The 26,252-nt window shown below is 40.0% G+C and overlaps 1 protein-coding gene across 1 annotated transcript; it reads left to right on the forward strand.

The window, feature by feature from the left end:
• The first annotated feature begins 69 nt into the window (after window positions 1-69).
• On the forward strand, window positions 70-24,593 carry LOC132575202 (kinesin-like protein KIF20A). Its single transcript, XM_060243755.1, has 19 exons — window positions 70-242; window positions 1,157-1,292; window positions 3,296-3,373; window positions 4,957-5,076; window positions 5,643-5,781; window positions 5,875-6,059; window positions 6,434-6,530; window positions 6,854-7,048; window positions 10,696-10,807; window positions 11,957-12,028; window positions 13,151-13,297; window positions 13,986-14,151; window positions 15,310-15,483; window positions 17,427-17,566; window positions 19,407-19,572; window positions 20,078-20,183; window positions 20,266-20,333; window positions 21,117-21,236; window positions 23,709-24,593. The coding sequence occupies exons 2-19, from the start codon at window positions 1,164-1,166 to the stop codon at window positions 23,991-23,993; spliced, it is 2,499 nt and encodes an 832-aa protein (XP_060099738.1). The 5' UTR covers window positions 70-242; window positions 1,157-1,163; the 3' UTR covers window positions 23,994-24,593.
• The last annotated feature ends 1,659 nt before the right edge of the window (window positions 24,594-26,252 follow it).

Genomic DNA, 26,252 nt, shown 5'->3' on the forward strand with positions numbered 1-26,252 from the left:
CTAATTTGGGATTAAACCTCATTGAATAGACCTGAGTAGGATTTGAGCACATCTTTAGGATTGCTCATTAAGTGATTTAGAGGGTGGGGCTATGAGTAGATTGATGGTTACTAATGTTGCTTGAGTAGATTGATGGTTACAGGTCAATGGCCAGCCTATACCACTGGGGGAGTGGAGAGTGGCAGAATATCACAGACCAAACTAAAGGAATTGGGACTGAATAGTGTCTGTAGATAAATTAGGTAAGTAAGGTGGAAAAATGTGTAAAGAAAAATGTGAGTGTTAAGAACAAGGTAAATGCTTATTTGTAAAATTTAGAAGTAGGATAGAGTCTGAGTGAAAGAAGCCGAATTTCCTGAATATTTGCTAGCTGATTTCATTAGAGTTTATTTCCAAGTAATTGCATGGAGGATTGCACCAGACATCCTGCCTCCAGTGTTCCCTCTTAGCTGAGAGTCTTTGTTAGCTCACAGATTTTTAGCCTCTGGCTCACACATTTCAGCACACAAAACTCCACAGTTTAGAGGCAGCTTCATAGAGGCAGCTTGGCCTGCCTCTATGAAGTATTAGGCAACCTGTGATAACAAAAGGGCATAAGTATGCCTAATTGGGTTATAAGACAGCCATAAAAAGTGTGTGTATGTGTGTATATATATATACACACACACACACATATCCATATATACAGAGAGAGAGATTCTGAATGTGTGGTCTCTGAGGGTTGAAAATACTGTATGAGAGACAGGTATGAATAAGTGAAGTGAGAGTTGATGTGTATGTATGAGTGGTGTCTGACAGGCAATATATTTTCAAAGTATTTTAAATTATTTATTGTTTCTGTTAATACCTTGTAATTTGAGTTAGTTTAAACTAATTTGGAGCATTGTATATTTCATGATTGCCAATGGGGGGAGGGTCTGGTTTTGCAAACACAAGGGCAAGTGGTGTTTCTAGCATGGCAATGAAGCAAGGTTCTGAGAACAAATCCTGACCTTGTTGTTGCTCTTTTATTTTAATAAGGATTTCAGTGGCAGCAGTCCTGAACCATTAAAATTTCTGAGAACTGTGTCATTAACTTAAATGGGAAGTGTTTTCTCATCAGTAAAAATACAGAGGTTTGCTGGGATACAAACCTGCTGTTTCTTAACTTTTACAGTGAAACAATGAATTGTCTGGAAGAAATGGGTGTTCTCTCAAGAACATGTATGACTGAACTGGTGTCTAATGTGGGCTTAACTTTACCCCTGGAGTCATCAGAGGTATTTGGCACTAAAGAGCATCATGAGGGAGAGGTGAGCTGTTTGCTGTTCAGCTTTGTTGACATTCGTGTATATGTATTTTCCCCCCTTTCTGTTCAGTGTAACAAACTCCTTGAAAATGAAATTCTTTTCTCCTAGTTGAGGTCATTGTTTAGAAATATCAAGACCTATTGGAGAGGGAACTAGTATATCATGATACAAATTAAAATTATTCTTATGTAAAATGGAGCTTGTGTGAAAAGAGGTAATGAGTCTTAAATCTAGAATCAAACTGAGATACCCTTGTGCATGTTTTTGAAGGCAGACAGATTGTTAGTAGAAAAGATAAGAGTAAAACAACCACACTAGTCCTCAGAAATGTGCATTTTCTTATCCTGTTAAAGTTCTGGTCAAGGTTTTAGAAATAGAAACATGTGACTATTTAAAGTTTTAACCGCTCAAAAAATATGGATATTCAAGCCATAAAACCTCTCTCAGCTTAACCTATTTCACAGGGTCCTAGCTGAGAAGAAAACTGTGTTAAGCCATCTTGAGTTCTTACCGAGAGTACTGGTGTATATGTATAACCCCTTCCCTTTCAGTTTGCTTTGCTGGAACCTGTAATTCACCCTGGAACGTGTAAAAGAGGGTGGAATCAGGGTGGGAATGTCTACCATAACTAACAGTGGAAACAGGGCTGGATTAACAATTAGGCCAAGTAGGCATTGACCTATGGGCGCCCACACCTTTAGGGGCCCTGGACTGGCTCCTCCCCATTTCTCACTCTGCTTGCAGCCCTCCCAGCCTGCATGCACAGCCAGTAACTGAACCGCTCTTTGCCTGACTTGCCTGGTGTGGCTGCTGCTGGTGTCGTTGCCAAGTTTGCCTCTCTCTGCCTGTCCCTTGCAGCTTTGCCAAAGGGACTTTTGAGAAGGTGTCTGCAAGCTGCAGCGGGGGCTGTGGGTGGTGGGGCAGACGGTCAAACTCTGAGATAATTTGCAAGGGGGCCCCCCAGATTTTGACTGTCTAGGGTCCTCTACAGGGTTTAATCCGGCAATGAGTAGAAAGTGCCCCAGCCATGAGTCCCATTAGCTACTGTATGGAAATTATAATTCCGCAAGACAAGACAAGCTTTCTTATTATTGTTTCTGCAAAAAAATTCTCATGTGAAGTTCTTTCATCATCACAGTGCTTTGTGGTTTCAATAAATAAAAGCTCAATGTGTTGGATCGTATGAACAAAGTTTGAGTCCAGTGGCCTTTTAAGACCAACAAAGTTCCTTCACTATGTTTCCCTCCAGAATTAAACCCAAACAAACGGTAATCATATAAACTAAGTTTGTTATTCCTGTTTGGTCTTTGAATCTGTTAACCATCATTATGCTGTGTTCTGGTTTACTGCTCACCCTCTATCTGTTCAGACTGGTAATTACCATGTCATTGTATCTGTAGAAGGGTGTGTGACACAAAAGCTTATACCTTGAATAAAACTTTGTTGGTCTTAAAGGTGCCACCAGACTCAAACGTTGTTCTGCTGCTTCAGACCAACATAGCTACCCACCTGAATCTAACTTCTTGGATCCAATGGGTTTGTTTTTATCAGCTCAAGAATGTTTCTGTTAGCTGAGGAGAAGGGAAGAATTTCCTTCGCACTGCAGTTCCCCATATTGTGCCTAGTGCTCTTCCTGGTGGTTTCCCTTGACTTAGGTGGGGGATAGCTGTACAGAGCACACAGTGGACTACAGCTGAAGAAGTTTCACAGGCAGCTGAATTCATAGAGTTGGAGCTAACCAAGAATGACCAGTAGATTGAGTCAAGGCCCCTCTGTTCTAAGATTTAGTCCTGTGTCTGAATGCTAATGGAAAGATGTTTGATAACATTTGAGAAAGAGAGGCTTTCAGATCAAAGAGTGCACATGCAGGGCCAAGAAGTGAGCTGGGTGAATCATAAAAGCAAGTGGGGGAATACTTAAGACAAGTACTGAAGTGGAGATGCACAGCTCACAAGTTTGTGGCATATTTGCCTAATGGTTGTTAATTCCATCCTTGATTTTCTCAGGATGTGTGTCAGCTACTGAAAGTGTACTTGAGAGTGCGACCCTTCTCCAAGGCAGAGCTTGAAAACAATGAAAACCAGGTGAGTTATATAACTTATCACTAGTGGGCTGTACGTATATAGAATCAATTGCAGAATTGTATCTAACATGCTCTATCCCTACCAGTGCAGATACAAGAATGTAGCTTTGACTAACTTTGTACTTAGAAGCAGCCTTTATGAAAATTCAGAGAGGTTTAAATCTCAGTACTGCAGAATATGGTAAAGGGACGTGATGATCAGGGGAGTGTTTAATGACTGAAGTAGGATAACCACCTTAAAGACCGACAAGAGTTTTTGAAAGTCAAAGCTCCCTTTGTTAGATACGAGTAAAAATGAAGAAAATTAGTCACAACGAAAGCATGTTAAGAAGCTGGTGCTCTCGGAAGAGAGGATTTTAAGAGGTGTGTTTAGAATCATGTAACACATAAAAATGGCTAAAACTGAAATTGAAGTGCACCTTGCTCACCAAAATCAATATTAACAAGGCAAAACTAATATTCAACAAAGGGTATATAAACAGAACCACATGAGTGTTCTCCATGCTTTTATGAAGGCTGGAACTAGGATCCTCTCTGCCTGGATTGGTTCCCTTTGGAGGAGGGATGCTACAGTGTATTTGTAATATTTGTTATATTTACAAATGTGTACTTTACAAACATCCAAGTAAAACATTGGTGGAGGCCAAGATGGATTCCAGCTAACTACCACTGGATCCCTGGAAAAGGATTGGGGTGGAACCAGGGCTGGCTCATGTGAGTCAGTGAGGTAGATGGCTGCCTTGGGTGCCACTTCACCTACAGAGCACCTTCAGGTGCCCTCTCCCCCCGCTCCGCTGCTCTCAGCTTCCCCAGTCTCACCCCCCCCCCCGAAAGCTGAGAGTAGCTGACCTGTGCACCAGTTTGTGCTCTCCTCCAAGCCCAGCTTCACTCTGAAGCTGCCTCCCCTACAAGGGAAGACAGCCTCAGAGCAAGGCACAGTAGTCCTGTAGCCCTTTCGCTCGCCTGGCACCTGGGCAAAGGAAGGAGGAGGTGTGGCATCACTCTGACGCAGGGGAGGCAGCCTCAGCAAGGCACAGCAGTCCCTGCAGCCTTTTTCCCCCACCTGGCAGCCAAGCGGACAAAAGGAACCACACAGCCTCACTCAGACCCCCCCCCCCCATGGGGGAGACGCAGCTGTGTGGGCGGCCTGGGGTGGAAAAAACCCCAGTGGGTGGAATCAGGGCTTTTTTTGTAGAAAAAGCCCAGCAGGAGTTCATTTGCATATTAGACCACACCCAAGCCAGCTGGAACTGTGTTTCTGTTCCTTCCTGCTAACCCCCCCCCCCCCTGTGTGGAACTATAGAATGTATTTATTTAACAATATTATATGCCACTTTTCTGAAAATGTTAATCATTTCAGAATACTTCCATCAGCTCACAACTTTTCCCTGTCTGCTTCTGCTGTTTTCATGCACACAAACCTGCCTCTTCTCCTCTTTCCTCACCTGGAAGAAATTGCCACCTTCATGCTTTGATGGTACTTGACAGAGCTCTTTGAGTGCTTAAAACATATTAGAGGTGTTAATTTTAGCAGGTGAAATGCACTTCAGGACATTTATTTAAAGTAACTTGTTTACTGCTAAGGACTGCTTAATGATTGAAAACCAAGAAACAGTAACACTTCGTGCTCCTAAAGAATCAGCTTCAATGAAGAACAGTGAAAAAGGAATTGGTCAATGTGCACATCGGTTCACCTTTACTCGGGTAAGATTACCTGCCCTTGAGGGGAAAATATACTTGAGGTATTGTTAACACTGTGCGCACTGATCCAGAGTACTTACTCAGAATTCAGCACATGGCATCTAGCTTAGGCCAAAGTAAATTGCACCCTTAATGCATAGCCAGATAAAATGTGAACTACTTTCCTATATGAAACTGAATAAAAAATTAATCTCCCTAGGAATCTGTAATGCCATATTTAGGGTGATCTGATTAATAGAACGTTTGTCACTTAAATCTGATAATTTCTTAAGTCTCTCCCACTTTTTCTTGGAAGGAGATCAAGGTAGTATGAATGTTGTTTGCCCCAGTTGCCCATTTTATCCTTATAACCCTGTGAGGTACATTAGGCTTACAGAGATAACGAGTCTTAGGTCATCCAGTAAGCTTCATTGTGGGACTCCTTGCCCTTACCATTACAGCCTGTTGGTTCTCAAAGCAGCACATAGATCTGATTGCTGTGTAGGAACCTTAACAAAGATGCCCATATGGAAGCAAAACCACTTGACCTTTCCTTAGTGACACTATAACTCTGGTTTTTTTTCTTTTAGGTTTTTGGACCAGATAGTACTCAAAGTGAATTTTTTGAAGGCACAATGAATGAGATACTTAAAGCATACATTAATGGAGTGAATGGGCTTGTGTTTACCTATGGTGTTACTAATGCTGGCAAAACATTCACTGTTCACGGTACATTCACTGTTCAGTTATATTTTAAAAATACACAATTTAGAAGCTCTGAAAAGTATAGCATATAACACAAGAGAAATTATGTTTTCACAGGCTGTCCAAAAGATGGTGGTATCCTGCCTCGTGCTCTTGAAATGATCTTCAACCATGTAAGAGGAAGACAGTATCAAGAGATGAACTTAAAGCCCTGCTTCAGCAACTTTATCAAGAGGCTGGATGATACGCAGACTAAGCGAGAGGAATCCATAAAAGCTGCGGTCCTTGCCTCTTTGAAAGAGGTCAATGGCAAGCAGGGTTCTCTATTGTGATTTGATGTCACCATACATTAATGCTGTTTGATAATAGCACTGTGTCATTGTATGGGTAACATGAAGTTTTCAGCCGTGTCTTCCTCTTTTGCTTCTGGTAACTTAGCAATGCATAACCTGCCTTGAGTCTCAGAGAGAAAGGTGGACCATAAATACAGTAATAATGACTTGTTCGATTTGTGGGCTGTTCTTGTATGTAAAAATATATTTGAAATACCAAGTTTGAAAATGTAATTGATTAGGCCAATTTTTAAACAGTTTTCTACCTTGCTCATAGTGCTACAGCATAACAACTTGATACATATTGGAACATCACTGACATTAACCTTTTTATGTTTATCAAGGAGCCTGATCATTCTTTGAAGCATACCACAACTTCCGGTACACCAGATTCAACTCGTAGTGACTGTAGTTCACCCAGTCTTGTTTTGGATCAATTAGGTAACTATTAAATGTTTATGGTTATACTTTTGGAAGTATTGTTACCCTGTGGTATGTGAATTATATCAAAGTAGGATTAATTTCCATATGGAATGAGGAAAAGAATTTATGCAGAAGTGCATATTTTGGTCAAAATGTTTTGAATCAGTTATTAAAGATACATAAATATAACAGTATAGTTGCCCTGGTTTAGATGCATATCTTTGCTGAGATGAGTTCCTGTAGATGTGAATAAAATAATGTGAACATTGACCTTTGTTTACATTTATAAGCAACTGATGTTTTTTAATCATTCTACCTTTTTTTCTACCTCTGGTTAACAGACAAAAGTAATGAACTACTAGATGCTGAGAGAGGTAGCAAGTATCAGAGCACACTGTTGTCTGTCTGGGTTTCTTTCTTTGAAATCTACAATGAGTACATTTATGAACTACTGGACTTACTGCCAACATCTAAAAATCAAAAACGTAAAGTTCTAAGGATCTGTGAGGATCAAGGAGGAAGTTCTTATGTAAAAGGTAACAATAGCACTTCAAGGTTATGAGTTCAGTTCAGTGATTAACTCTTGGAACACAAACATTATAGGACCAATGGCCCACCTAACAGTTTTCTGTTATACACTGGCCACCTTCAGATGCATGGGAAGCTCTTGACATCAAGGGGTGCTGTTAATGGTACTCTTTTCCTTGTGATTAATATTGCTGTGAGCCTTGCAGCTGCTGCCTCTTTGCTATTTGGGGGGGGGGGCAGAGGTACTTCAAACATATTTTAGCTTTTTTAAAAAAAACTCAGATTATTTGGTTACAGAAATGACTTGTCATCCTTAATAGTAGAAGAAAAGAGCACCAGGTATTTTCATCTTTTTGATACAGATGTACCCTGTGAACCAAGACTGTTGCATCCTACCACTCTGGTCAGCATGGAGACTTTGGTTGGTCAGAAGAGTTACTTGCATTAATTGAGGGGGGGGGGGTTTGGCTGACAGAATGTACTGTCCTTAACTACAACCTATGGTATGTGAGCTGTAGAGATGCTTTTTACATTACACTAATAATACTCAATGTTCAGAGCTTTGTTGACTACCTTGCTCTGAGTTGATCATTATGATGCCATATATGATAACAAAGGGTATTAAAAAAGGGGTGGCTGTGATTCCCAAAGCTGTATCCAAGTGGTTACTTTCCTCTGAGCACATTAGTTCACATCGTTAATGCTGGACTTGTGTTCTGAAATCCAGTTGGAACTCTAGTAGGAAATCTTCACAATGTGATTTAGGCTATATTATACCTTTTCTCAGTGTTACTTTTAAAAGATGTTGATCAATTTTAAACAACTTTCAAGGCAATTTAATAAACACCTTAATGTAAGTCAGTGTTCCATTTCTAGATTATTAATACCTATGTATTAATAATGTAGAAAACATTCCAAAACATTCCAAAACAAATTATGTCAAATGCTTTACCTTATTGATAAACATTTTTATATCTTGCACATACTGATAGTTATTCAAAAAATTAACCTTTGTGTATCCTTTGCTTTTATCCAGTTACCATCTGTAGGCAAAATCATTCATGAATTTTCAGAGGCATCTTATGTAGGACTTCATAATTAGCTCCTTGAAAGGTTGCTACTTTAGCTGCTTTTTCAGTTCTCTTTTTTGTTTTTATATTTAACTTGCTAAAACTTTTACATTGTGCTGCTATTTAGTCACTGTAAAAGGTGATGATAGGGCAGAACTGCTCAATTCCTACTTTTCCTCAATCTTCTCTTGTGAGGGAAAAGGTGCTCAACGTCACAAAAATAGAACACATGATGAGGGAAGGGAGTTGCAGCCTAGGATCAGCATAGTTGTAGTACATAAACACCTAGTTTCTTTAAATGAAATGAAGTAGTCGAACCAGATGAACTGCATCCAAGGTTGCTAAAAGAACTTGTGAATGTAATTTCTGAGTCTCTGTCCATTATTTTTTAGAATTCTTGGCGAACAGGTGAGGTGCTAGAATATTGCAGGTTGGCAAATTTCCCCATCCTCAAGAAGGGGGAAAAAGGAGGATTCGACCCATTAGCATGACATCTATATCTTCCGAAAGTTTTAGAACAAATCATCAGTCAGTCCTTGAACAATTATTAAGAGCCAGCATAAATTTCTCATAAACAAATAATGTCAGACTAACAGGTGTTTTTGTTGAGAAAGTTACTACCTTGCTGGGTCAGGGGAATATTATAGACATAGTTTATTTTGTTTACTGTAAGGTTTTTGATAAGGTTCCACATAATAATCTTAATGACAAATTGGTAAAATGTGGTTTGGATCCCATTACTGCTAGGTGGATCTGTGACCGGATGACAGATCACACCCAAAGAGTGCTTGTTAATGATTCCTCATCCTCTTGGAGGGGAGTGAGAAGTGGAATGCCTCAGGGATCTGTGTTGGGAGCAGTTTTGTTTAATATCTTTACAAATTATTTGGTTGAAGGAACAGAAGATGATGATGATATTGGATTTATATCCTGCCCTATACCCTGAACCTCAGAGTCTCAGAGCAGTCACAATCTCCTTTACCTGTCCCCTCCCACAACAAACATCCTGTGAGGTAGGTGGGGCTAAGACAGCTTTCACAGCAGCTGCCCTTTCAAGGAAAATGCCTAGAAAGCTATGGCTGACCCAAGGCTATTCCAGCAGGTGCAAGTGGAAGAGTGAGGAATCAAACCCAGTTCTCCCAGATAAGAGTCTGCACACTTAACCACTACACCAAACTGGCTCTCAGGGAATGCTTATTAAATTTGCAGATGATACTAAATGGGGGTAGCATATACAGTGGAAGACAGTCACAATACAAGGTGACCTTGATAAGCTGGAAAACTGTGTTAAAACGAATACAATGAATTTTAATGGGGATAAATATAAAGTTCTGCATTTAGGTAGGAAAAATCCAATGCATCATTATAGGATGGGGGAAGACTTGTCTTGGCAGTAGTATGTGCAAAAAGGATCCAGGGCTCTTAGTAGATCATATATTGAGCATGAGTCAGCAGTGTGATGCAGTAGCTGTATGTTGGTCATCCATGAGCCCTATTGGAGCTTTGATAGATTATGTCCATCATCTGTCTCCATTTGTTAGCCAGGGATTAATACTAGTAGAAAATAGTCACAATCTGCATTTGAGTTGTATTGGTATCATTGCCTGTATGTTTTAGCTAGCTATTTTAGTATCTATGTATTGTTTTTCCTTTGATGCTACCTGCCCTGAGCCTGTTTGGGAAGGACAGGATATAAATATTAAATGATAAATAAATAAAAGGTAAATGCAATTTTGGGCTGTATCAACAGAAGTATAGTGTCCAGATTATGCCAAGTGGTGGTATGGCTTTACTCTGCTCTGGACAGAGCTCACCTAGAGTATTGTGTTCAGTTTGGGGCACTGCAATTTCAGAAGGAAATAGACAAGCTGGAACATGTCCAGAGGAGGGCAACAAAGATGGTGAGGGGTCTGGAGACCAAGTCCTGTGAGGAAAGTTTGAAGGAGCTGGGTTTGTTTAGCCTGGAGAGGAAATGACTGAGGTGACGTGATCACCATCTTCAAGTAACTGAAGGGCTATCATATGGAGGATGATGAGGAGTTGCTTTCTGTTGTCCCAAAAGGTTGGACCATAACCAGCAGGCTGAAATTAAATCAAGAGTTTAGGAAGAACTTCCTGACAGTTAGAATGGTATCTCAATGGTTTCCTCAGGAGGTGGAAGGCTCTCCTTCCTTGGAGGTTTTTAAACAGAGGCTAGATAGCCATCTGACAAATAGTCTGATTCTATGAATTTAGGCAGATCATGAGAGGGAGGGCAGGAAGGGTTGCATCAGTGATTATTCTCGTGGCCCCTTCTTATACTCCCAGGGAAATGCTGTTTGACACTTCGGGGTCAGGAAGCAATTTTCTCCAGGCCAGTTTTGTCAGGGATCCTGGAAATTTTTTGCCATCTTCTGGGCATGGAGCAGGAGAAACTAGTTGTGTGTGTGTGTGGGGGGGGGGGGTGGTATTTGTAAGTCTCCTGCATCGTGCAGGGGGATAGACTTGGATGATCCTGGAGGTCCTTTCCAACTCTGTGATTCTATGATTTTCTGCCTGTAGTATTCACAATTTAAAAAAGATTTTAAAATATTTTCTTATTCTAGACTTGAAGTGGATCAACGTAAAAAACATAGATGAAGCTTACAAAATACTTCAAATAGGAAATAAAAACAGAAGTTTGGCATGCACCAGGACAAATCAGCAATCAAGTAGAAGGTTTGTTCTTTCTAACTGACATACCCTGCAATAGATGTTATTGTCTGTCCTCTTGGATTGTGGTATTGTTTGTCTGTTTTTATTGAATTTTATCATTCTAAATGTTTGTAATAAGTCTCATGTGTTTGCTGCCTTGAGGACCCTCATTGGGCAGAAAGGTGGCATCAAAATGATTAAACAAATAAAATAACTATACCCATAAGTTGATAGCAGCTCTAGGGCCTCATACTACAGAACTATACACATATATAGGGGTTTTGGAAATAGTTTCAGGGGGTAGCTGTGTTGGTCTGCAGAAGAACAGTTAGCTTTGAGTCCAGTAGCACCAATTGGCAAGGTGTATGCTTACCATGCCCCCTTAATTAAAAGCCACACTCTACAAGAAGCCATACTAGAAAGCATTTTAAAAACATTTAAGTTTTGCCAGGAGGACAAGTAGTGGTGCCTTGAGCTCCAGCACCTCAAGTTAACCCCCTGGTGTCAAACCTAGGAGGAGAGTGTGTTTTTCTTCATCCTGTTTTTCCCTCATAGGTGTCATCTCCACCTCCTCCTTCTTGCGTCTATTTACCTCAGAATCTAAGGCAGCTGATGGTGGCAGGAAATGCCTGGGGGCAAGGCAGCAGAGAAGGCCCATGTGCCCAGCCTCAGACATGAGTTGGGTCGTGGAGTTTGACCTCAATGTTACATGTTTAAGTGAGGATTAACTTTTAAAACCCTCTTCACCACTTTGCATGGCTTCAAACATTGAGACGGAGAAGGAGAAACTTCATGCTTTCCTCTTGCACCACTGCTGCCAATGGCAATGGCCACATGGTACCTTTTGTCCCTTCCCTTAGCTCTATGTACTCTGGGTTGGACATGTGGAGGTAAAAAAGAGGCAAACAGACCTTCCTTTGGCCATTTCTATTGGTAAAATGGTGTAAGAGGGAAGCCTGAAGCCCCTTTCTTATCCCTCACAGGACTGGGATGATGAATAAATTTTTAAAGGTTAGCTCCCTTGTGAACATATGACCAGTACCGGTTGGGTACCCCAGTGACCTGACTCATGACACATGTAATATAAATTCTATTAGAAAAGGATGAGATTGGGTGTTTTAGTAAATGAACAAAGAGTTCTTTGAAAACAAGCATGTTTCTGTACTTTTCTAGCCACAGCATCTTTTCTATCAGACTAATCAGCTTGAGTGATGAGGCTATGCCACGTGTTCTCGGAGTCTCTGAGTAAGTGTTGTCTCCATACTGGTGGTGTTGGTGGTGAAAAGTGCCATCAAGTTGCAGCTGACTTATGGCAACCCCATAGGGTCTTCAAGGACAGAGATGTGCAGATGTAGTTTGCCATTGCCTACCTTTGTGGAGCAACCCTGGACTTTCTTGATAGTCTCCCATCCAAGTACTAACCAGGACTAACCCTGTTCGACTTCCAAGATCTGATGAGATCAGACTACCTTGAGCCATCCAGGCCAGGTCTAGGATGTGTTTTTCTCAGTAGTGAGGTTTTAGCAAAATGTGAGAGAACAAATCAGTATTCTAAATCTATGCTCAAAATAAAGTGTACTTTACTAATCCAGTGTGAAATTTAAATAGATTTTTTTAAAAATCTAGGGGGTTGTGTGACATCAGTTGTAAAGAAAACTATTTACCCTTTGAACATTTCTCTGTGACAGCAAAAAGAACATTTCCAAAGAAGAGAATATAATAAAATTTAAATAATATAATTTTGTATGTTTAATTCTTGCAGTTTCCTGTTTCTCATTGAATGCATGGAGTAAAATAACCAACACAAGCTGTGTATACTTCAATTAAGAAATTTATAAGCGTGGGAAGTATGAAACACCAAAACTTAGTGGCCTCACTAAGTTTGAGGAATACATGGGGTTAAGTTTGTAGAAGATGAAGAACAAAGTTTTAGTTACTTCCCCATACTTCTTCAGGTCAATTTGACCTCAATATTTGGCGAGTTTTGTGTTCATTTGTTTGCCTTACCTTGGAATACTTTTCCTTGGCACAGGTGCTCTCAGCTTGAAGTAACCTTATGAAACAATGCCTTTACCTTGGGATTCTCATAATTTTGCTTTGCAGTACTGAGCCATTCTGACATTTTGTGCATGTGTAAAGTAGTTTGCTTCCTCAAGAAGATTGATAGAAAAACTCAAACACATAATGCTGTATTGGGACATCCCATCCTGTGGTTTATATCTAGCTCTTCACTTTTCTATTCATGACACTGTTCAGTGGATCACTTTGATTTCCAGGAAAGTTCTGCTTGTTAATCACTGGCTGTCAGTTATAGTACCAACATATTTAAATAAAATAAGTTTTAACTTTGGGTATTTATTTGTGTAGACTCTCTCTGTGTGACCTGGCTGGATCAGAACGATGCAATAAAACGCATAGCTTTGGAGACCGGCTTAAAGAAGCAGGCAATATTAACAATTCTCTTCTTATCCTTGGAAAATGCATTGCAGCTCTGAAACAAAATCAAAATCCTAAGTGAGTGTGTCAATCAAATTTGGAAACTGGTAAAATCTCTTGCATTCAGTCGTAGTTATATGCTTGCCATGTCCCCAAGTGGTGAAAAGTCCAGGACAGTGCTACAAGTTTAGTTTTTTTGGGGTAAAGCAGCCTTGGAGGCTGCACAATCTGTTTTATTTACACAGTCATCGAAGTTCAAACTTTTGTCAGTTGTCCCTTTATTATAAGAGTTTTAAAAATATTTTTGGCATTTTATGGTGGCAAATAAAAAAGCAGTTTTTATGCTGCTGCATATATTTGTTCAGTTGCAGTTTTATTGTTAGCTCTCTCAGACACATTTGTGGAAAGAGAGCAGAGTATAAAGTATCTCAGATGAACAGATTCAACATGTGAATGCTTTGGGCTTGGTAAGAAGATGTGTCATTATTGCCAGCAGTTCAACAGGCTGTTTCCTGGCTATACCCATCATGCCATTCTTGCTTGCTCTGTTTGAGAAGTGACATAGCACTGGAAATTACCAGTTTCCCATTCCCAGTAAATGGAGGGGGGGGGGGGGGAGGAAGAAGATGAGAACTCTTAAATTTAGCTGAGCTTAATGGCCTGTGTCTTCCATAGTTATACAAATAGTATATACAACTGGATACACATCTGGTCTTACTAATGATTTGCATCTTAGCATTAATGTTCATACTATTTTCTCTTCAAGGTTAAGGCAGGCATATATTCCCTTCAGAGAAAGTAAGCTAACCCGCTTATTTCAACCATTCTTTTGTGGTAAAGGCAAAGCTTGTATGATAGTTAACATTAACCAGTGTGCCTCTACATATGATGAGACCCTGCATGTTATGAAATTTTCTGCTGTAGCTAAGCAAGTGAGTAAGATTTTATTTATATAGATATTTTATGTCCTGCTTCTCTTCCCTAGTTGGTATCTGAAGTGGCTTTACATCATTCTCCTGTCCCGTTTTATCCTCACATCAACCCTGTGAGGTAGGTCACACTTGAAAGAGAGTGACTGGCCCAACATCATCCAGTGAGCTTCCATAGCAGAGTGGGGACTTGAATCTGAGACTCTCAACTCCTAGTCTGAAGCTTGACCACTATACCGCAAGGGCTTCCTGATTGTTTTCTCCAAAACAAAAGCTTCTTTGTTTCTCTGCTACACCAATAGTGTGAAAAGGGTCTGGCACAGCAAGTAAGAGGATGGATTTTGCTTTGTCCATCCCATTCAGTTTAATCCTAAATCCAGCTGTCCAAAGGAATTTGCTTCTGAATATACATGTATAGGGCTTTTTTGGAACAGGAATGCACAAGAACACAATTCTGGCTGACTTGGTGTTGGTGGTGTGGCCTAATATGCAAATGAGCTCCTCTTGGGCTTTTTCTACAAAAAAGTCATGTGTGAAATAATGGTAATATTGGGGTGTGGCCTAATATGCAAATGAGTTCCTGCTGACCTTTTTCTACAAAAACAAGCTCTGTACATGTATATAGGAAAGGAAAGGTCCCCTATGCAAGCACCAGTCATTTCTGACTCTGGGGTGACATTGCTTTCATGTTTTCACTGCACACTTTTTACAGGGTGGTTTGCCATTGCCTTCCCCAGCCATCTACACTTTTCCCCCAGCAAGCTGGGTACTCATTTTACCAACCTTGGAAGGATGGAAGGTTGAGTCAACCTCGAGCCGGCTACCTGAAAAACCAGTTACCGCTGGGGATCGAACTCAGGTTGAGAGCAGAGCTTAGAACTGCAGTACTGCAGCTTTAACACTCTGCGCCATGGGGCTGCAAATGTGGATTTGAACAGGCACTCACTGATGCTGAACTTGTATAGAATACATTGTTAAAGAACATTCTCATTTCCTTGAATGAAGAAATAAATTATTAGCTATAGAATAGTTAAAGGTCACTTCAGTGTATCCCCAACTTCTTAAGTAGGTTTCTAAGGCAAATAACCCAAAACTAAAAGATGTAGAGAAGCTTCATCTTTATCTCGATTTGGACCATCATAACAATTTTTTCTCCTCCAGATTATTCAAACAGTTCAATCTAAAATCTTTGATTATTTCCCCCCACAATACAGTGGGAGGGAAGGTAAGCCTGAAGTGCATTTTGATGACGTATCTGCTGAGGAACTTCCAGATGACATTAATATATCCTCTTCCTCTGAAGAAGAAATAGATATTAGCATTATGACTCATGAGGTAACTTAAAGCTATCTTCCTGCTTTTACCTGTCTGTGATTTTTCAAACCAGTCTACATTGGTCATATAAATGTTATGAATCTGTAGGTTGTTACAAAATTAGACTGTGTTAAAAGTTGTGCTTAACCCAACACTCAGATCATGGCCAGATGTGGGCAAGAACTTGCTCAGATCATGGCCAGCACTGTGGGCAGGAACTTGCTTAACTAGACTAAGGATTGGATCCCTTCATTAATACCTTTTTCTAAAGGGGCACATGCCTGAGGCAGCATTTCTCCCCTGCTCCAGGTTGTTGGTGATTCTGCTCACTTCTTCTCCCCCCTCCTGGAATAAAAGCCCAGTTCCAACCAGACCCAAAGCAAAGCCCATTTTGGGTGGTTGGGTGTGTGTGTGTGTGTGTGTGTGTGTGTGTGACAGCAGCACCTTGACTAGGGCTTCAAATACTGCCCCCCCCCCTCCCATGACTGGGAAATCTCAAGAGACAGCTGAATTGAACCTCTAGCCTCTCGGAGGGGCAAGGATTTGCAGGCTTTCTTCCTCCTTTTGCAAATATAGAGGTAAATCTCTGCAAAAGGTGAGGAGCAAATATTTAAATGTGGAAGCATTTTGAATGATGAGAATTTGTAGTAGGTGGGTTCAGTGCTCACTAGATCTGGAGCAAAGCTGAATGGAGAAAGGGCCGTGGATTAATTTTTGAATGACTTGAATCTCTAGCAGGTGGATTCAGTGCTCATCAAACCTGAATGTAGAATCATCCTCTATTCCAAATCCCAGCCTGAAACCTGACTGAAATGGATGTAGAGAATCAATTTCTCTTAAGTGCCCCTGGAGCTGAGAAGTAGCTACAACACAAGCACCTGACCCAAGAATGGAAGATTCCTACATAGTAGGGCTCAGAGAGGTTTTTTTCAAAACAGGTCTGATTGCTGTTTCCTTGAGCATGACCAGCACAACTCCTCCAGTTTGCAAGGAATCATTTACCACTCCCATTACCCACTTAGCCATTCTACTTCTGGCAACTTTTATCAGCTGGGTGGTAGCGGGGGTCAAGAATATAGGTCTCACCTATTCAAGGGCCTTGACCACATCTTTCAGATCCACAGCCTGAAAAGTACCCATATAAATTGGGCAAGCAGATGCCAAAGGTACATCATCTGAGTATGCATCCACACCAGCATCTAACCTAAGAGTGGATGATTTTCATGTCAACAGAGTCCAAATTTGGGCAGCTATGATGTAACAGTCCCCAGACTCCATAAAACAGCTAGGAATATGGAAACAGCTAGGGGATGGTATTTTGGGGGTTTGAGTAAACCAACCCTCCCAATATCAGTAAATACCAATATTCCAGAATTCCAGTATCGGTATTATACTGGGACTAGGTATTTATATGAAAAGACTAACAGTAGAATTTTAAACCAACATCTATTTATTTGGATTTTTAGTAGTTTTACTTGATTCAATCCCCTGGCAAGTTAGACATCTTAAGTATTTTCCTAGCTAATTAACAGCATTGTCACAGGTTCTGACAAGGTAACACTGTGTTCCAGTGAATGGCATCTTTTCATTCATTTGTTCTGTTATCCCACTTTTCAATCCATAAGACTTCCCCAGAGTGTCTTACCAAGAAACGTGGAATATAATTATTTTGGGAATGTTCCCATATTCTCTGACATGGAAATGCCCACCTAAATTATAGTTCTCATTAGACCTAGCTGTTCTCAACCCTGCTTCCCAAGATCATTGCTGACAATTGGGTAGTCGGTTGATGGCTCTGGGTTCTCCCTGCTCCCCCAGGGCTCCTGGAAAGAGCCAGGTCAAGCAGTTTTATTTCAGCTGATGTGCTGAGAAACAACAGCTGAACAGGATAACAGATTTATGGTAAAACGTTAATTTAGAGGTATTCTTCTGACTCCTAATGATATTACAACAAAATGTTGCAGGATCTCTTGAAAACTACGATGCTCCTAAAGAAAAAACTAATTTTGGAAAGACAAAGCAAGTTACTTCTTGAGGTGCAGATACGGAAAGAGATGGCAGAAGCAATGTTTCAGCAACTGCTGGAAACAGAAGAATCCTGGCGGTATGTAATGGTAAATAAAGTGCTGTATAGATGCATTGAATAGGTGTGAAGTCAGGATGATGAATCCCCAATTCTAAAATGAAGTTGATTAATTCTTGGATCAATATCGTATGGAAACTGGATGCTATGTTGGTAGTCTATTGGTTTTATGTGTTAGATTCTCTGGTTTGGTACAGCCAGCAATCATTAATATGTTAGCAGAGTGTACAAGGCTTACCACACAGTGAAGATTCTCTAGCCTGTGTGTATGTGCTTATAGCCATACAGAGGCTCTTTTGCTATTTCAACTAATAAGAGTTATTTATTTATAGAGAACTCCATTCTAGATAGAACAAGGTAGAAACAGCTTTCTAATCTATTCTAGCTAGATGAATAGGGATGTGGGAAATCATGTCCTGCATCCATGATATGATGGAGGGTTCTGGCAAAGTTTGCAAGAGAGGGATCAAAGGCAGAAAGAAGGACCTTCACCCTAAAATTAGCATTCTGCACTTCAAAAAATAGCTTCAGGGAAACAGAAAGGAAAGGTTGATCAGGTCTGGCCTCTCTATCACTCTGAGTTTAGTCCCCCTCTGAAGGCTGACAGTGTAAAAGTCCTTGACTTCTGTGATGGACAGCAGGTTTATACAGGCTTAGAGGCAGTGCATATGAGTGACAGCTAATGGAACTGCAAATGAGTGACAGCTAATAGAGCTCACTCTGATTGGGAGAACTTCTGTCACAAGGGGACAGTTAGGCAGTTGGTTGAAGCAGTTGGGGAGTGTATGGATCAGAAAGTGGTTGCTTTTGAGAATCTCTCTAATGTGAAGAGAGCCTATGCCTGAAGCAGAGTCTGGTTCAGAGCCAGAGTGGTGTGACTTTGAACCTAAACAGTCTCTGTGTGAATAACAAAGAAACATCTTGAGAGAGAATTGTAGTTCTCCAGTTCTAAGTTTAAGGTCTAGTTCTCATTAGACCTAGCTGTTCTCAACCCTGTTTTAAGTTTAAGGTCCAGTTTTAAGTTTATGGTCTAATCTTCCAGACTATTAGTCTGGAAGAGAAATATTTGGCAAAGGATTTAGTGGTGGCCTTGAAACGTCCTAAACAAGCCAGTAGACAGAATTATTGCTGTTAATGAGAAGAGAATAACTATCCTGCCAAAGGGGTCTAGTAGAGAGACCTTAGCCTTAACAAAAGCAGCAAAGCAGAGTATGTTCAAGATTGTGATTATAATGCATGAAGTGTAACAGGACATCTAGATTAAGTAACCTCTAAGACAAAACCTTTTAATACCTGTAGTACTTGTAGGGGAAGCCAAACAGCTTTATATGTAAAACTGTCTCTGGTGAAGCCAGCATCTTCAAATGCAGTTCTGCATTTATATTTAAATTTCTGCCTACATAATCCAAAACCCAAAAGCCTATGTCGATCCCCTTCCCTGTTCATGTGTTTAAATAAACCAAAATTTGTTTAAATCTTTACCAGTGCCTACTGTGCCATTTTCTGAGGGAAATTTTGATGACTGAAGCAAACAGACAAGATGATTGTTTTAGAGGGGAGATTTCCAACATTATGTCACAATTTCCAACATTATGTTCAAACTATTTCAAAGTGAGACTTTTTGGAAAGATCCAGGTTCGATTACAGTAAAGTACTTCATGTGGGACTGTCTTTGAATATCATCTGGAAACATCAGTCTAAAGCCAAACTATTGTTGAGGGCTAGGTACCCAATCCCAGATTTCCGTTGTTTCACATAGTTTGTCTCTTAATGTAAAATAAGTACCTGTGCAGCACAATTGAGGGTAATAATTTCTAAGCCCTTAAAAGTGTACTGTAATTCTTATTGCCTACCCAATCAGTAAGCGCCTGGAAGATATGAGAGAAAGCTATGAAGAGAAACTGGAGAGTAAATTTGAAATGTACAAGGAGGCTATAAAGAGGCATGCATATATGTGTGCAATGGAGCAAATTGAGGAGCACTATGTTCCAGTTGAAGAGTTCATAGCTGAACAAGCAAAGGTTGAGGTACGCTTTCTAAGAAAACTACTTGTGCTGACAGACTAATGCAAATATTGGCATTTTAAAATCACATCCAAGAATTCTATTTAAAGGTAATGGTGGGAGATAGAAACTGTGAGGGTTCCCCCTCCCCCTGAGTTTTCAATTTGGGCAGTTTTGAATCTTCCTGTATTTGAAATGCCTATGCTGCATGAATATTTTGATTGATTTCATCTAAGAGTAAGTACATCATCCAGCAGCATGAACTAGATTGTACCAAGAAAGCTTTAGAGATGTGAAAAACCTTTTAAAAACTTTTAGCACACAAATCCTGTTTTGACTGGCACAAATTAAAATATTTTGCATAGTATTTTCATTAAGGAAATAATAAGATTAAGACAACTGGACTACTGGCTATGAGTTTAGCATAATTTTTACAAGCTTTACTTGGCATAGGAGGTAAGAGACTGAAACTGTTTTGGTATCAAAAATATTGATGTACAGATTCTCAAAGCCTATGTAATTGTTCAAGGATCGAGAGATGAAAATACAGCAGCTGAAGCTTAAATTTGGAGAGCCCAATGCCTTTGCTTTGGAAAGTCCTAATTCAGATACCACAGAGGGGGAGATTAATCCAGGTAAGGGAATATTTTACATTTATGGTTTCTACTATTCTCCAGCATCTGGTACAAATATTCTTGTTATTTTAATTACACACAGATGGTGCAGAAATGATGGTGCAGAAAACTTCAGATACCTTGTCAAGGCAGTGTGAGGAGAAAGATGAGGTAACTTTCCTTGTTATTGCCATCAGACACTTGAGCTTTGTGGATTGTATCCAATGAGCTGTGAGTAGAACTTTTTTTTCGGTGTGTGTGTGGGGGGGAAGACTGACCTCCCAAGAGACAACTCTGAGCAAGTTCCCACTCCTTGACTGGTTAACACCTAACCAGGCACAGGTATTGTTTTCTGTAATTGCTAGTTATCAAACATAGTAACTAGGGATGGGCATAAACCAAAATACCATTATTTGAGCACAAGCTCAGCTGGCTGATGGTTTGTTTTGAACCAGCTTGTTGGTCACATCATTCCTGTCCCAAAAATGATCCACCTTTTTCCATGGAGGTTTGAGTGGTTCATTTTTGTGGTTCATTCTCCAGACATTTGGTGCTGATTCAATCAATCCTTAGGCAATACTGGGGGTGGACTGTGGAGAGCTCTAGAAACACCAAACACCAAGTAGTAACCAAATGGAAGGTAGAAGTGTATATTAAGTTTGTAGTATATCTTTTCAAATGACATCTCCTATGAGTACAACATCTACCTATGAAGCCTATCGATTAGAGTAGAAAGAAAAATGAATGGGCTTATTGACTGGCAGTAAATGGAGTTAAGGAATGGACTAATATCCTCTTTTCCTCTTGTCTATTAGACTTGGTATTTTATTAATTACAATATTATAAATAGTTAATACAGTTCTCTCTCCAAATTCCTCTTAAGAGTGTTGCTCCATATCCATTTCTCCTTGACACTTAAAATGTTTTAACAAGAATAATTACCTTGTTTTGCAGTTAATCAAATCGCTGAAGCTGAAAATGCAAAAATTAAATCCGATGTTACAAGATGCTAATGATAACTATAAAAAAACAGTTGAGGAAAATAATAGACTGAAGCAGGTGATAATGTTCAAGGTTTGTCATGTTTCTCTTAAAGCTGCATTTCAACATTTTTGAGTTGCGCTTGGCTAGTTTAATTCTGCTTGTAACTGTAATATATCTTAGCATTAACATCACAAAGGAACAGAAAGTGATCACATACTAAATTGGCCAGGCGAGTAGAATGAGATTTAGCCACATAACCATTTCTGTGCTTTTGCTTCTATTCAGATCTACTCTAGGTTCTTAAGACGTGACCTTGCCTTATAATTGCCTTCAGAAAGGCTGCCACCACACTGTTGGTTTTATTCACTTTCCTTCTTCCCAGTGTACTTTTAAAAATTATCACTCTTCTCCACTACACTTAGGCTTCCTCTGTGTGTATGGCTCCACCTCCTGTGGTAGCCATTTTCTAGTTGTGCCCAGCCCCATGTCAGAATTCCAAGGGTGCCTGCAGGATCAAAAAGCTTGGAGACCTATGTCTAAGGGAATGCCTTCTATATTTAGGCCAAAGCTGATGATTTTTATTTGATTTGATTTAAATCATTTTTATGCCATGTTTCTACCCAATAAGGGTCCAAAAGGCAGCAAACATAAAACAAATCAAACAATTAAAATACAGTTAAAATATAAAGTTCAATTAAACACATAAACAACATTAGAAGTAGGACCAATAACCATTATTGGGAGTATGCCAGATGAAACAAAAAAAATCTTCACCACCTGGCAAAAGACATCGAAAGAGACAGATGAATCTCTTTGGAGGAGAAATTCCAGAGTTTTGGTACCACTACAGAGAAGGACCCAACTAGCCCAGTCAACGGAAGCAGGGCCTCTAAGGATGACTAGAGAATCAGCAGTCCCCCAGCACCACAGGATGAAACCTATCCTCAAGGTAGGACTAGAACCACCACAGAACAGTGCCTCCCCATCCCAGTAGGCATAATAATGGTATTCAAAGTTACCAAGAGGTCCAAGAGAATTAAAAGAGTCGCACTCCCCCTGGCCAAGTGCATGTCATCCATCAGGGCAACCAAGGCTGTTTCAGTCCCGTAACAAGGCCTGAAACCAGATTGGAATGGATCTAAACAATCCTCTTCATTTAGGAATCTCTGATGTTGGCCAGCTACCACTTGTTCTTGGACTTTTCCAAATGACTGTTTTCCCTCCTGTCAGATCTGGTGCCATACTGCTTCAGTTTATCCTGATTTCAGTATGAATTTTGGTGCCCTTGGTTTTCATGTCATTCCCCTCTCCAGTTTTTTCCAGCTTTTTTGAGACCAGTTTTATCCTGATGTTTTTCTGAAAGCCGATTCTAAATTGACTTTTTCCTATGCTGTAATGTGTATCAGTGTTCTTTCTTCCAGCCACCTCCAGCTCTGTTTTCAATTACTGGACTCTTGTTATTAAATCACCCCTCACCCCCACCTCACTTTCATTTTTTAGAAAGGTCCTAAAATATTGATATAATGATTTAGTATTCTGATACTAGTTTAAGCAAGTTCTCTAAATTCCCAGCTTTCTTTTTTAAAAAAAGTCTCTAGTGTTTTCTCTTGTGGAGATACGCTTTTTCCTTATATCTCTGTGAGGGAGAAGACTAGAGACTTAATTTTTAAAAAAATGAAAGCTGGGAATTTAGAGAACCTGGTTGATATTTTAGGGTTTTTAAAAAATAAGGGAGAGTACTCTGGTTGCACAGATAATGACACCAATGAAGACAGCAAGCTTTCTTGAAAATCCTCATTATTTAAGCCACGTGAAGAAGAAAATAAGCTGACTCAACTATAAAAATGCACAGAAGGGGGGCAGTCATGTGGGAGAAACCTGCCTAAACTGATTCCAATGCTTGTGGAATGATTTCGAAGAAAATCAGTTATCTGAGCTTGTGGGAAAGGTCCTAGTCTAGGGCAGGGTTGCCAAGTCCCCTATGGTCTCTGGGTGGGGGTTCTCTCGCTTTGGAGGCCCCCAACTGCCAGCCTGTAGTGAACCAGCAGGGGGATCTCCTCCCAATGTCGCTGGCATGATGATACCGTAGAGTTTCCCCGGAATCTCCTAAAGTAGATGGTGTGTGACATCGCCAGCACGATGACATCACTTGGGAGGGGATCCCCCTGCCCGCCCACTGTGGGACAGTGGGTTGGAAACCCCAAAGTGGGAGAATCCCCCCCCCCCCCGGCCTGGTCTGGGGTAAGGTTAAGGCTTGGTTATTGCCAAGGCATTTGCTGTATTTGCTCTTTGTTGAGGTATAAAGTTTTTGTACTTATCTTTTTAACTATTAGTATTTCAGCTGTTCTTCATGTATGCTTGCTGCTTTGTGGCCAGTACTGTTTAATATTACTGTCTTTTTTACTTTACTGTTTTGTTGACTGACTCTTTGTGTGTAATCTGCTGAATTGCTGTGAGACAAATGGACTATAAAAATGTATTTAAAAAAAAAAAACTGGCTTCATTGTGGCCCAAGGGCATGATTAAGTAAATTCCACAAATAACCTTCTAATGCTTCTATAGGAACAAGAGATCGAAGGCCTTCAAACCTGGGCTGAACGTGTCCATGAACTTGAAGCCACAGTATCTCTTCTACAAAAAGAATTAGATGAAAGCAAGAAAAAGTTTCTTGATGTGGAAGAGCTTAAGCATCGGAAATCCAAGAAGGGCTTCTTTGCAAATCTTAAATATTCAGTAGTTGAGGTTCCTAAAACAAACAGCAAGGACTCAGAAAAACCTAACTGGTCGCCTACAGTGATGTGCAAACAAACAGTGAATAAAGTAAAAGAATCACTCCAGTCTTTTTAGGTGTGTGAAATTGTCACCCCAGAGGCTAACAATACCTTAGATTGTGGAGTTTTTTTCATAGTGGAAGATCACAGGAGAAAAACCATGAAGGCAGCCTAAATGTCACTATAACTTGAAGAGAGACAGTTTCACTTCTCTGTTCTTTAGATAGGAAAACAGTATTATGTATTTTGCTTTTTTGGCAGTGTATGAATTTGTAGCAACGTTTTTGCACCTATAGTGTTTGAGAGACTTGGCATCAAGAATAGGAGAATACTTTTTAAACACTTTCCCTTTTTTTGCAGCAAGTTAAACTTATTCGAAACCTTACACAGATGAGTTTTAATAAATGCAGCTGATATTCAGATTTATATTTTGATTTAATGACTAATAGAAGCATGTTGAAAAGGTGCTATTAAATTCATTGACTGAACATTTTTGCCTGTGTGAAGGAATGGAATATAAACGATGACATCACTTAGGAGTGATGTCATTGCACCAGCAATGTTGTCAAATGTGTCAAACCCCTTTATTATATACTTACTAATAAATGTTTTCCAATTTCTGACCTGATCAATCTCTTCCTAGAATATAAATAAAGTCAGGATTTGTATCAGTGAAGGTATGAGCTCCAATTCTCCTATCAATTTTTGCTAATATTTCATATGTGAGTCCTATGTATAGCAATATATTCAAAAGATCTTAATTTGTGAAGATTTTATCTCCACTTTTACACATTTTTATAGTTAATCCTACAGGATGTCTAAAGGTGATGTTGGAAGATTAAAGAATGAGAACTAATTATTGCATGTGAGTGGGTCCTAGACACCAGACTACCAGCTTGCTACAAACAGTAGCTCTATTCACAAGTTAATTTATGTGTATACCATCCATGTATACTATGTTCTTTCTTTATACATATATTGAGTAATTCTCATGTTTGACAGTTGTACAACAGAATGCATTGACCCCCCATACCATTTATCTGGGCACCAATTCCCAGTTTCATTGATAAAGTGAATGCACATTGGCACTTTCTTACAAACAGGTGTACACACATCTGTAGGTGTGTACTGTAACAAGTGTACAAGGCTACTGTCTCTTACAATCAATGGGCCCCCTTGACCTACCTGCCTCACCGGGTAAAGGGAAAACTACTGTTAACTGTTTTTTGCTCTGACTTTTCCCTCCAATCTGCTTTCAGGGTTCTAAGGGCCCTGCTGGCTGCACTGCCTCAGTGCACATTCCAAGCAGCATTTAAAGGGAATTGGTTTAAAGGAGAAGGGTAGGACTTTGACCTGTCAGTCACAAGATCAGTATAATAAAGTAATGGAAGACAAGTCTATCAATGGTTAATAGTCATGACTCATGACATTTAAATTGGGTGTCCCTGTTGGCTCGCTCTGTGTATGAATCAGAGAAGGACATAGAGAACGGAGAGGGCTGTCTCGTGGGACCAGTTTTATGTTGTTGAAATACTAACAACCCTGTTTCTTTCCTTACTGCCCTTATTGTCTTTCAAGAAATATCTCTAGCATTCATTTGCTCATTATTATGGGAAGGCAAAGCAAATGACAGAATCCAAACAGCTGCATTTGTGCCTCAACAATGGGTTTCTTTTTATTTAAAAAAAACTTCTGTGCCAGCATGTTAATCCACCCAACTCTGTCCCTACAGTGGTGAACATTAAAACATTCCAAACACTAAAACAACATTTAAAATACAAATATATAAATGAAAAACAAAGGGCGATGTAATAAAAGTTAAGGAACACCAAACAAAACAAAGTCTTCACCTGCTGGCCGAAGACAACAATAGAGGAAGACAGACAAATCTCCCCGGAAGGGAGTTCCAAAGTTTTGGTGCCATGACTGATGCCTTTCTCATGAGTTGCCACCTGTCTAGCAAGGTCACTGTGAAAATGACTGGAGTAGTTGGGTAGGTTCATATCGGAGTAGGGACATTCCTATTATGACTGCTTTGTTTTACTTTCTGTGATAGAAGAGAAGAAAAAGATTGGATTTATATCCCACCCTTCACTACCCAAGGGAGTCTCAAAGCGGCTTATGTTCTTCTTTCCCAGGGCTTTTTTTGAGCAGTCACACAAGAACGCAGTTCCAGCTAGCTTGGTGGCAGGGGATGTGGCCTAATATGCAAATGAATGTCCTTTCCCTTTCCCTCCCCACATCAGACACTTTGTGAGGTAGGTGGGGCTGAGAGAGCTCTAACAAACTGCTCTTGAGAGGAACAGCTCTGCAAGAACTGACTTAAGGTCACATC

This window comes from Heteronotia binoei, chromosome 7, assembly GCF_032191835.1.
Source record: "Heteronotia binoei isolate CCM8104 ecotype False Entrance Well chromosome 7, APGP_CSIRO_Hbin_v1, whole genome shotgun sequence".
Classification (NCBI taxonomy): domain Eukaryota; kingdom Metazoa; phylum Chordata; class Lepidosauria; order Squamata; family Gekkonidae; genus Heteronotia; species Heteronotia binoei.

What these genes read in the sequence shown, in the direction of transcription:
- LOC132575202 (XM_060243755.1), top strand. Translation starts at nt 1,164, where the DNA reads ATGAATTGTCTGGAAGAAATGGGTGTTCTCTCAAGAACATGTATGACT. An exon ending in CGTGTTCTCGGAGTCTCTGA is followed by an intron (nt 12,029 to 13,150) that starts GTAAGTGTTGTC and finishes TTATTTGTGTAG; the next exon opens with ACTCTCTCTGTGTGACCTGG. An exon ending in AAACAAAATCAAAATCCTAA is followed by an intron (nt 13,298 to 13,985) that starts GTGAGTGTGTCA and finishes TTTCTCTTCAAG; the next exon opens with GTTAAGGCAGGCATATATTC.